Raw genomic sequence first — 12,384 nt, forward strand, 5'->3', positions numbered from 1 at the left:
CCTAAGGTTAAAAAAACATTCCAGGTTTTATGAATTGGTTTCTAAAAGTACATATTTCTTGTCCATTTTGAGTATGAATAAAGTTTTAAATAAAAAACTGTATTAAGAGTGTAGGGGAAGTAAATCACTTTTTTAACAATTTGATCTTATTTTATTGAGTTTTATCTAAGTTACAAGATGCTTTTTACTAATATTTAAATTCAAAAAAAATTTTGAGATATAGCAGGTCAAAGTTGGAGGCAACATTAGGTTCCTTATAGGAGGTGCAACTAAAACTGCAAAAAAAGATTATTTCACTAAAAATATATCTTCTCCTACGTTTTTTGAGATAACTACCTCAAACGTTCAAGAAATTTTCCTTGCAATACAACAGAATTTTCTAAATATTGCAAGTTTTTCTGATAGTTTGAGTTAGTTATCTCAAAAAAGTAGGAGATAGACTTTTAGTAATTTCTAGCTATTTTCTTTTTAGTTTGTGTCTCCCATAAGGAAGCTGTTGTAGTCTCAAACTTTGACCAGCTATATCTCAAAAACTATTTTCATTTTTATAAGTCTGTAAAAAGCAACTTGTAGCTTAGTTAAAACTTAATAAAATAAGACTAAATTGTCAAAATGATGATTTACCACCCTATGCCCTTAAACAGTACAAGAAATTTTTTTTTAAATACTGTGATGTTATTCAATAAATAAAACTTTTGAAAAAAAGATTTCTGTGTATACTTAAATTTACATTATTTTAAAAGTAAAAATTGCTTTAAATTTAAAGGTTTCAAGTGATTCTGGTTCTTTTTTTTTTAAGTTATCAAGTTCCTATATTTTAAGATTTTCACTGGATTTCTAGTTTTGTGGCAACCTTGAATTAAGAATGAGCCAGCTGAAGACTTTAAAATAATAATTAAACAACCTAATGGATTATGAACTTTGAAATATAGAAACTTAAAGTTAATAGATAAAAATAAGTTGTGCTATTGTGCACACATTTTTCTTTTTCACTGGAAGTTTTCAGAATTTTTTTTATCATATTTACATTTTAAGGGTTTCATTTACATTTTAAGGGTTTCAAATACATTTAAGGGTTTCAATATAACACTATGACTGATGATATTTATAAAATGAGCTATGCTGTCATTCTGAATTTTAATGACCTTTAGTCAGTTTTTTTTTAATGCTAATGAAAATTTCTTATAAAAAATTGTTAAAATATGATTCATTTTTGGTCCTATCTATTGAAAAAATTTGAATTGACATTTATGTGAAATGACACTGTTGTTCAGAAAGATACTTTAATCCTGCCAATATCAGTATGACTATAAACAATTGTTTCCACAATAACATTAAAATTCATAACTTTTATGTCAACAAATTAAAATTTAAGCTGAAAATGTCTTGTGTAAATTATTGTATTAACAAAACAATGTACATTCATTAAGTTGTTCATAACAAAAAAAAAAGATGTTGCACAAATATTGAGCTGAAATTATATTATAGCTGAAGTTTACTTTAACCTTAATATTAGGCTAAAAATTGATATTTTATATATTCATCAATAGAATTAAATTTATTCATCATAAAGTAATAAAACTTAAATATTTAATTGCTCTTTATTTCACAACGCACAGCAATTATATCAATACAGCACTTTATATTGGTTATGAAAATGTAAAATAAAAGCTGTTAAGTATTTAACCTTATTTAGTTAATGGAAATTAATTTAATTCTATTTTTTGTATGTATATAGTTTTTTTAAATCAAAGTATCTTTTTAGACTAAAAATATTAAGCTTAAAACATTGATTTCTAGCCTAAATTAATGGTTAAAAAAACATTGAGTGTAAAATATTTTCAACTTGATATTGGTTTAACATCATTAATAAAATGTTTTATAAATTTAAATTTACAAACTTTATACTGGTTTTCAAAGTCTTTAAGTGTTTAAATTACAGCAAGATATTTTTTTACAAAAAAAAATATTTTGATAGTTATTAAATTGACACTGAATAGCAGGGATTCTCAAAGTGGGCAGTACCGCCTAGGGGCAATTTTTAAATTTACACTAGATATTCTTGAGTTGCAGATGAAGAGTAAAAAAAAAAGGTCTTAGGTGTTATAAATGGTAGTCTTGTTGGAGGAGGCAATCGCCTTTTTAATTTCTTTAAAGGATCAATTTGAAAAAAAGTTTGGGAAACCCTGCTTTATAAGTTAAATACTTACTTCTATAAGTTTGTCATGAGTAATTAGTCAATTTTTTTATGAAAACTTTTATTTTAGTATTAGATAATAAAAAGTGATATTAATTGAGAAATTATTAAAACTAACCAAAAAAATCAAATTTATTGACAAACCTTTAACTAATCAATCTATAAAATACTAATAACTGTTCTTTAAAGTTTTGAGATGATAATTTTTGATGATTTTGTTTACAATGTTACAAGTTGTAGTGTAGGTTTGGCTTTTGAATGGTAAAATTTTATGGTAAACTAACAAAGTTTTTGAATCAGAGACAAACTAGAAAAAATTGTTTTGAAATCATATAGGCCATTGGTTAGTGATGTGCCTCCAAAAGAGTGCACGTATTACTGTGACGAGTTGTAAACTTATTTTTTACAAGTTAAATATTTTTACATTTTAAAGTTGTTTTAACCATAACAAAAAACTTAAACATGCCGTTTTCGTATAAGTATAATAAAGAATACTAATAAAACATAATACATGTAATTTCTCTTTAAGTAGTTCATACTAAAAAATTAGGCATGCTCAAATCCAACCCAGTCAAATCTAAGAACCACTTGAAGACCAAGGGTAAAGCTTACCAGTAAAAGTGGTAGTAAAAAACAATAAATAAATAGTTGAAAAAAGTTTCAGGTGAGAACTGTGCGCGGGTGGAATTTGTACGGATCGGAATTGCGAGTATACCCTAAAAATTATGGGTAGATGAAGGGTATACAAAAAGGGCCACTAAACTGTGTTTCTAGACTTTTTTTTTAGTGAGTAAGCACAATTTTATCTATTATAAATAGAGTATTTTCTGAAATATTTTTTAATAATACTTTTATAAAATTACTTAACTGTCTAAACTTTTTTACTTAGAAAAATTGTTAAAACTTTAAACAGATTTTAAATACCAGTCAACAGAAATCTTAATAAATAGTGCACATCATTAAATTTTAGTAAATTAATTAAAATATAAACCTTAGTTTCGTTTATATTCGCAGTGTGAAAATTTTTCTTACACTGTGAAGCTAGCATTAGTAACGAAAACTTTTATACACAAGAAACTAAAAACAAAGTACAAAACGAAATTAGTAATTAACTTGTCTTAAAAGCAGAAAATCAAGTTTAATGATATGTAAGTAAACTACTTACCCTAAAACAAAAGTAAAAACTAAATAAAAAATTTATAATTACGATATTTGCACATTTGAAAAGTAAACCTTTCAAGCTGAAAAATTATTCAAAAAAAGTCTCTAAAAACATATTGAGTGGCTTATTCTTAATGAAAAGTTTTCTTTTCAAAATTTGCAACTTTCTTAATTCTAAAATTTAAACATAGTTTATACTCTATTTTCTAATAAAAATAAAACTTTTTAATCTAAGTCGTTAGCTTATTTTTTATTTACAAAAAACTTAAAAAGCTACATAGTTTGGAACAGGAAACCAGTCAAAACACGACCCTGAGGTACACTGTTGCACGAAGGGTTGTTTTCAAACGAATTGGCACTTTTGCACGAGTTTAATTTTTATCTATTTACTTTTTTTTACAATTATGTTACCCCTAACCGTACCCTTGGTCAGTTTGGCACAAGTTTAAACTTTTTTTTGACTTACATTTTTTACTATTAATGTTTTAATTCCTAATTTTTATCCTTTATCACTTTAGCAAGGAATTTAATTAAACATTTTATTTATTTTTTATTTTACTATCTATGTTTAATTCTCCTAACCTTTACCCTTAGCCGGTAAAACTAACCTTAGGCGGTAGTGAAAAATTAACATTAGTGCAAAACTGACACTTGTGTTAAAGTGACCCTAGGAGTAAAAGTGTATGTAATTCTATTCGTTACTCTAATCGTGTAAAACTGACCAGTCTCGAAGAATACAGTATTTTAAAAATTTTTCTTCGGTGACTTACTTTGCATGAGAATATAGAAAATATTTTTTACAATTGGTTTAATTAATAATATTCCTTTTTTTTCCTTATAAACACGATAAAAAGTTTTGGAAAAAACTGTATTTTAATACTTTTTTAGTAGCTCTTTTTAAATATTTAATATGTTTGTTGTTCGTATTAGCTAACCTTTTTATCTTTTTTAAGAGCATACTTTCATGTTTAACTAAAAAACATAGTGATTTTTCAAAGTGACCTGCTCCAAATAAAAAACTCTGTGTATATGTTACTTATATAATTCTTATTTTTAATATATACTTGACTGATTAACTTTTACTCTAGTCTTAAACTGACAATTTAAAACTTGTTATTTTTAAAAATATTTGTAAAAGTTTTAATAGGTTCAATTCAACACAAAAGTTTTCTTAAAACAAATACATTTTTATTCAACTGTTGTCGATAAAAAAATATTTATGTATGATATAAGAAATAGAAACATTTTGTTATAGTTTTCTGTAAATTCTAAACATTTCTCCTTTTAACAATCTTCACCACCATTTTGAGGTCTGTTGTGTAAAAAATACTATCAAAAAAAGTTTACAATAACAAACATAAGTTGCTTTGTTTTGCTTGTAGTTTTGAACCAAACAAGAAATGAAAGAAATTTATTGTTTGTTGATTTCTTAATAATTCTAGCTCATATATTTCTTTATAAAAACTAGTTAATTTATCTCATAATACCCATACTTTTTGAATTGACTTACATCGGATTATTGCATTCAGATTTATCATCCGACCACCCACCATCTAGTAAAAGATCCGAACTTATTTTGTTTCTACAATACCCGTTAGTGCAGACCTGGAATTTATTTTTAATTACAATAAACTCTTATCTTTGAAATTACCAACTCATAAATGTTATTATCTACAAAATAGGACAAATAAAAATAAAAAAATCTTACAGCGTTGTAACCACATGGCGTTCCATCCAATGGAATGATTTCTTTTTCATGAGTTTTTTTGTCGCTACGCAATTTACATGTCAGTACTTTGCACTTGTCCATCTAAAAAATTTAAAATTTTACATTAAAGTTTTTTTACTAATACTATTATAAAAAAAATATTGTAAAAAGTTACCTTGTTATCTACCACTTTAACCGAAAATTTACTTTCTGACATTGACTGACTATCAAAGTCAAAAATTGATCGGCATTGATCTTCGAAAGTCAACGTTTTTTGTATAGGTTTCATTCTTATCGGAGAAGAATCACTTAGCTGATTTTTGCACAGCCTGTTAAGAAGTTATTAAAAACACATTATAACTTTTTTTTAAATAAACTTTTTATTATTATTGAAACTAAAAGTAAATAAACAAACATTAATAAATTTTGAGATTGATCTTGGGTGCTTGTGCTCCAGTCTACTTGTTTTTTGATGTCAAAATTTTTGTAATGTTTGTTTCTGGTCATTATATACTGAACGTTGGGACTTTCAGCGAACTTTTTCCCATGGCGCTTGCGAATGTCTTCAATTCCAACTCTGCAAATATAAAAGATTTTTTTGATTAATTTTTTACAGATTCAATTAATCTTTTTTACTTTATCTTTTTCAAAAGTGCAAAAAAACAGAAACAAAATTCTTTAATAATTTTTTTTAATATATTTTAAACTTATGTTTTAATCTAAATAAAGAAACTGCCAACACAATAGTTATTTTTAGTAAGTAACATAAAGCACATCTACATGTGTGATACTTCTCTTGCTAGAAGTCTGGCTGCTTCTTCGATATTTTCATAGCTGACGACTGCCAGCGATTTTTTCTTGTCGTCAATTTTTCCGAAATAAGATTTTGCTGTTATCAAAGCAATTAATATTTCATTAAACTTAAAAACTTACTGGCTTGTTTCAAACTGTAGCTTACCGAAGTTACTTTCGTATTTGCTACGAAGAAGGATCGTGATGTCCGTGGTCTCTGTATCCATTTTCGCTCTTAACTTTTTGTTTTTCTTTACGTATTGTTTGAATAAACTAAGTGCCTTTTTGTCATCTTTGTTTTTTAGTTTCTTGGACTGTGTTTCAGCAATTAGTAAAGAAAAGCATATAAAAAACGCAGAAAATATTCAACTTGTTTAGATTTTATTAGAAATTTTTATAGTGTTTTTTAGGTTTTATATGACTTTTTAAATAATAAGTCTAACAATAAACTTAAGTAAAATCATTACCGAATATACTTTTATATGTAAATTACAACTTTTTTTTTAGACTATGATGAATTCTAAGTGTGAAATTTTGTCTTACTTCTTTTTTTCTGAGTCGAAGAATGCCGTTAACGTATAATTGAATTCTACGTTGAAAACCAAACCTCGGTAGTTGGAAGTAGAAATTTGCCTTTATTTTTTATACAAAAGTTTAAATATAGCCATGAGAAAATATAAAAAATACTAAATATATTTTGGTAAAAATATTTCTTATTTTTATAAAGTTTAAACATTTAAATAAAAAAACCAAGTTGAAAAACTAAAACTAATAAAAATGTTTTTAATTTTATATATGGTTTGCTTAAAAGTTAGTGTTTTAAAACGAAGAGAAAAAAATCCTTGTTAAGTTTTTTTTCGTCAAGATACTAAACATATAACCACAAGCCTGCTTAACAATAGACTGAACAACTGTTCTGTACAACGGTCCTAAGCTCGACGCCAAAGTTTGATCGACCACAAAAGTTACGTCAAAACCTTCGTTGTATTCACCTGCGAACCCGGTACGGCCGTGCCCCAACCCGTTATCGAACTCTACCGCTGTTACATAAAAAACTGCTCCAGGAATGTTCAATGAAAGTACGATTAATTTTGTTTTTTACTTGATAGTTTTCGTTTGAAAAATACTTTCGGTCAATTTATGACAGAGCAAGTTATAATAAGTTATTTATCAAGCTTTTAATAGAACTTCCAATGTTTTGAGTTTTTTTTTCAAAACAATGTTTCAATAAAATAAAAAATGATAACCAGTTAATGACAAAATCTTATTTAAATGAAATAATATTTGATAAATAGTATTAGTAATAATAACAAAGAAAATAATAAATTAGAATGAAATAATATTCAAATAGAATTCTACTTTAGAAAGATTTTATTATTAACTGATAATCTCCTTTTTTGAGTGAAAGTTGTTTTGAAAATAAGATTTTAGAATATTCGAAGCTAAACTATGTATTCTATTTATAAAGAAATTGAGATATTCTATTATTATCTTTAATTATAAAATTTTTATTAGTAAAGCATACAAGAAACTAGTTTATAAAGCTCTATTTTATTAGTAAATTTTATGAAAAAAAAAGCTTCTGTTTATAAAATAAAAATAAGTTAAAAATTGTTTAAAATAACTTATTAATTTTATGAATTTTGCTTATGTGTGTCATTATAAAACCAGTTTAAGACAATTAAAGATTTCATTTATAAAAGTTTGCAATTGTCACATTAGCCATTTTAACAAGACTAACTAAAACAAATACGTTAACTTGATTAACGGTCCTAACAATAGTTTGTACCTCCTTTTATACATAAAAGTTTTCTGTTTCTTAAGATATAAAGCGTCTTTGACAATTTCTTGTACATTTATAATATTAAAAAACTTAGAACTCACTTGGTAAATTTTCTTTTTCACGAGTCATGTAGTTTGAATCAACAAATAAGTTTTGTTTGATGTTTCGATAATCTTTACTTTCGACGTATATAGCCTGTTTGGATCAAGTATAAACAACCAATTTAGCATAAACTTTAAAAATGTCTATAGAAAAAATAATGAATTATTTTTATTTATAGACTAGTTTAACAAAAAAAATAAAACAAGTGTTATAATACAGTTTTAAAAACAAAGATTATACCTTAATTAATTATGTACAGTATTGACACTTATAACAAAGGTTTTAAATTTCGAATTTATTTGTTAACATATGTAAAAAAATATAAAAAACTTTAAAAATTTTATAGTTTTAAACAAAATAATAAATCAAAAATAACTACGACTTATCAACCAACGTAAATAATTCAGTTTATGTACAAGTTTAGCAAGCATTTTAGAGAAAATCTTTAAAACGAAATATAACTAACCAGAAATCTGCAAACTTCGAGCCTAACTTTCTGATTTCTATCCGAGATAAGTTTTCCTAGGTACTTGCAAGCCTGTAAGTTGGGCTCAGTTGAAGATAAACTGTTACTTTCAGGCCAATTTAGTTGAAACATTTCTATTTTTCCTTTAGATATTCCATAAAGGTTCTCCGTTTTAATGTACAAATACTGTTGATAATTTTTTTAACTCATCACTTTGTAACTTGTTTTATTTTTGGGTTTATAAGAATGCTGCTTAAAATAATTTAACTTTGACGTTTAATTTTTAAGAAATTATCTTAGTCGTTTGGTTAACTCTTTAGTAATTTTATATAAATACACCTTGATATGTTTTACAGATGAAAAGCTTTTTATTAAAAAAAAACTTCTATCACTTTATTAACTTAAATTTAAACTGAGTTTATTAACAGGTGTTGCTAGACTTTACTTATAATGTATGTACAGCAATACACTTTAAATATTATTCACGGAAAAAGTATAAAATCAACTATTCTAACGTGTCTTTTGTCCAAGCTTACATTATTTATACTTTAAAAACTATAAGAGTATAATAGTTAAAACATTTAAAACTCTCTAGGTTTATTGATCTTTTTAATCTGTACTTTTACCTCTTAAAAACTTGGAAGTAAAAGAGTTTTATATGCCATACATAAAACTTTAACCAAGCTAGTTTAAATTTTTGACTAACTTTTGGCATTGGTAGGCCATTATTTTCATGATACTCTTTAGTGAGCATCGGAGCTTTGACTAAGTCATCCGAAATAAAAAAGCCATCTCTTGTAATGACAGTGGCTCTGAAATCTCTGTAGTTAACAAGTACACCTAGTTTTCCATTCCATTCACCTGATTAAAAAATATTTGTTTTACTTGTTAATCTAAACTCGGTGTGATGGTCAAACTTACCTGAAAGCTTTTTCAAGTAGGAAATTTTACTTCTGTCGTAGTAGTCTAAATCGTGAACTGCCATTGCGCTCATATTGTTAAATTTTTCCGGCTCGTCGAAGAACTGAACTACGGTCTGTAAAAAGGAGAGTTAACATAATTTAGGTACAAAATGCAACAGACGATGCGAGCAATTACTTACCAGAGCATTTTGTTTGAAGTTTCCAAAGACAAGAGCTCCATACTCGTTAGTTGTGTTGAAAGCACCGTCGTTTTTAACCATTTCAAAGAATGCTCTGGTGCTTACGTTGTTTATGAATGAATCATCAGAAAAGGGCATTCGAAGATTAAAGTGTAAGAACTGTGAGTAGATGATTTTTTGTTACATTCTAACTAGTTGAGTCATAAGTATAAAATAACATGCCGATTTATTATAAAACTTTTCTTTAAAGAAAAAGACTTTAAGCTAATACAGGAAATTAAAGTTTAAAAACAACAAATAGTTGCGTATATTAAATACTTTGCGTAGTGTAATTAAGATTGATAAAAAAAAATTTTAATTTAAAAACGTAATAAATAAAGGTACATCGGGTATTTCCTGGTTAATTTCATTATAATATTTAGTAATGTCGTCAATAGCTGAGGATAGTTTTGTTGAAATGACGCTTTTATCTTTGGTCATAATCTCAATATCAAGTGGCATATAGTATTGCTTCGTGTTCTGTTATCAACATTTTGTATAAGTTAGACATACTTTAGTAGTTTATTTATAAAAAAAGTTGAATTTTAAAGCCACGAAAATTGCTGTATTTTTTCTTTGTTCAAGTTGTAGATATAATCTTTATTTGCACATACTTATTTAAGAATACTTATACAAGATTTAGACTTATTCCAATTTTATGACTTGTTCCAATTTTTGATTTACTTTGTTTATTAAAAATAACCATGATTTATAAAAATGCTATGTTTGATTTGGAAAAGTTATGCTATTTTATCACAAACGATCAAAATTTTAGTTTGACAAACAATACTTTATAGTTACATACATTGAAAAAAAATTCTTATAAAGTTTTGAATAATAATCAACTGTTTGAGATTACTTTTTACTAAAAAAATTTCAAATAATTGTTCACTTACTTGAGCTGAGCACAAAACTAAAAGTGCCAAAAAGCACAAAACTATTTTCATAATGTTCTTTTAGACTTGTTATGAAATATAACTGCAAAGATTTTTCTTTTCTCTCTTAACCTTTGTTAAAAATAAAAGAAATACAATTTATTTAAAAGATAAAAAAAAGTTAAAAGTAGGTTTATGTCATATATCATATTAACTTACACACAAATAAGTTATTTTTACTATAATATTTTTTACACAAGCGACCATTTATTAAAATAATTTTTTTATAAAATTTTAGTTTGCTTCCAAATAAAAGCAACTGAAATCTGCTTGTAAGTCTATAATATTTTTTTTAAAGTTTGAACTAAACTTTATAAACTGATCTTTTACATCTTAATGATTTGAAGTTTAATGAACTGTTGTTAAATTAATTAACTGAAAATAATAGTATTAAAATATTAAACACATAGTTTTATAAATGTAAAAAGTACGAGTACATTTACAGTTTAAACAACTAAGTTTAGACACGTACTTAATTTTGTAATTAGAATTTTCAAGGATTCGAGAAAGACTAAGTCTATAATAGATTATACAACTAGGTTTACCTTACAAATTCCTGAAAAACATTCTTTAAAACAATCATACAAATTAAAAAAGCTTATGTTTACGTTTTAGATTTAATTTTACTCTTATAAAGCTATCTTAAAATAACTCCTTAGTTAATCACAGACTAAAATCTAGCTTCATAAAGTCTTTTCGAGTCTAAAACTTTTTATGTTATATTCCAATACTTTTCAGGCTTCTTTTATATATATGTTTTGTTTCTTTTTAAACATTAAATTTATTTTAACGATAAACAAGCTCTTACTTATCGTTAAATATAATTGATTTTAGTCAGCAAAAAGTAAACAGGAACAATAAAAATTGATTTTGTCAAGTTTTCTACTTCCTTGTATGACACAACTGTAGACTGCTATTTTATGATATATATCTTTTGTAAGAAATTGTTTTTTGAATTCGTTTAAAAGGATTTTTCTTAAGTTATATTAGTTCATAAATTTTTTTTATTGAGTTATCTAAAACCATCAAACAAAAAAATGTACATTTTATTTGCCCCTTTACCGTTTAGTCATCATGCACTTATTAAACTATTTGTTTATCACAGACACACAACTAAACAGTAACTCATTGCTATTTAAATTGATAATTAGTAATCATGTTTTTTGATGGTTTGCCTAATTAGTCATGTAGTTACTAAAACCGTTTTAAATACTTGGAACAAATAAATATCCATTGTAAACAAAGTTATAATATTATTTTTATAAAAACTAGTCTCACTGTTAACAGAACATATTTTAGCTTTTAACTTAATGTATACTTAACTAAAGCTTTAATGCAAACTACCTATAAGAAAACTTTGAAATAAAATTTTAAAAGAAACTGCTTAATTTGACGTGAAAAGAAATTAACATTGATACTTATAATAAAAACCTAAAAAAGAGTTAAAGAAATAAAATGTAAAACTATTTTAAAATTAAAAAATCATAATTTTGTAAATTTTATTTTGATGTTTTATTTATCTAAGTTTTTGTTATTTATAAAAAGTTAATAACTAAGTTTAAATTAAAGTTCAACTTAAACTATTGTTTTTTTGAGTATGTTAAATAAATCTAGTACATTATATAAATTATTGCACCCAGAAGTTTTCATTAGAAGTAAAAATAAATAAAAAAAAGTATATGTTTTATTAAAAAATTGAAATTCTGATGCGTACTATCGTAAGGAGGTTTTACTAAATTAAATTTATCATTATCTACTCTAAATAAAAAATTGATTAAATGTTCAAGTTGTACTAAAATTCTTCAGAATGATAATTCAAGTCGGCTTATATCTTAATCATAAAAGACTTCCAACAGATAGAGTTTATATTTCTTTAAACTTAAATTTAAAAGTTTACCAAGCTTTGTAACCTATTTATTTAAAAGAAGCAATATGAAACTAAATGTTTTTATCTTCAATTAACTATACAAAACGTTTGTCTGCATTACAATCTAAAGAAAATTCTCTACAAAAACTTAAAAGATTAAAGCTTAACAATTTTTAGCTAAGTATTTTTTGTTTTTTATTTATAGAAGTTTTTACATAAGTACGAAAACCAT

General features: G+C 25.2%; 1 protein-coding gene across 1 annotated transcript; it reads right to left on the reverse strand.

Annotated features, from left to right (window-relative positions):
* Positions 1-4,616: 4,616 nt before the first annotated feature.
* LOC145847772 (uncharacterized) lies at positions 4,617-10,329 on the reverse strand. Its single transcript, XM_082953706.1, has 16 exons — positions 10,247-10,329; positions 9,696-9,830; positions 9,312-9,470; positions 9,131-9,245; positions 8,916-9,070; positions 8,210-8,395; positions 7,743-7,836; positions 6,747-6,898; positions 6,402-6,491; positions 6,025-6,172; positions 5,847-5,955; positions 5,482-5,643; positions 5,242-5,395; positions 5,067-5,168; positions 4,869-4,963; positions 4,617-4,670 (listed from the first exon to the last, which is right to left on the reverse strand). Exons 1-16 carry the CDS (start codon positions 10,295-10,297, stop codon positions 4,643-4,645), a joined length of 1,935 nt encoding a protein of 644 aa, XP_082809832.1. The 5' UTR covers positions 10,298-10,329; the 3' UTR covers positions 4,617-4,642.
* Positions 10,330-12,384: the final 2,055 nt, after the last annotated feature.

Source organism: Thalia democratica, chromosome 1 (genome assembly GCF_965202585.1).
Source record: "Thalia democratica chromosome 1, ktThaDemo2.hap1.1, whole genome shotgun sequence".
NCBI lineage: Eukaryota > Metazoa > Chordata > Thaliacea > Salpida > Salpidae > Thalia > Thalia democratica.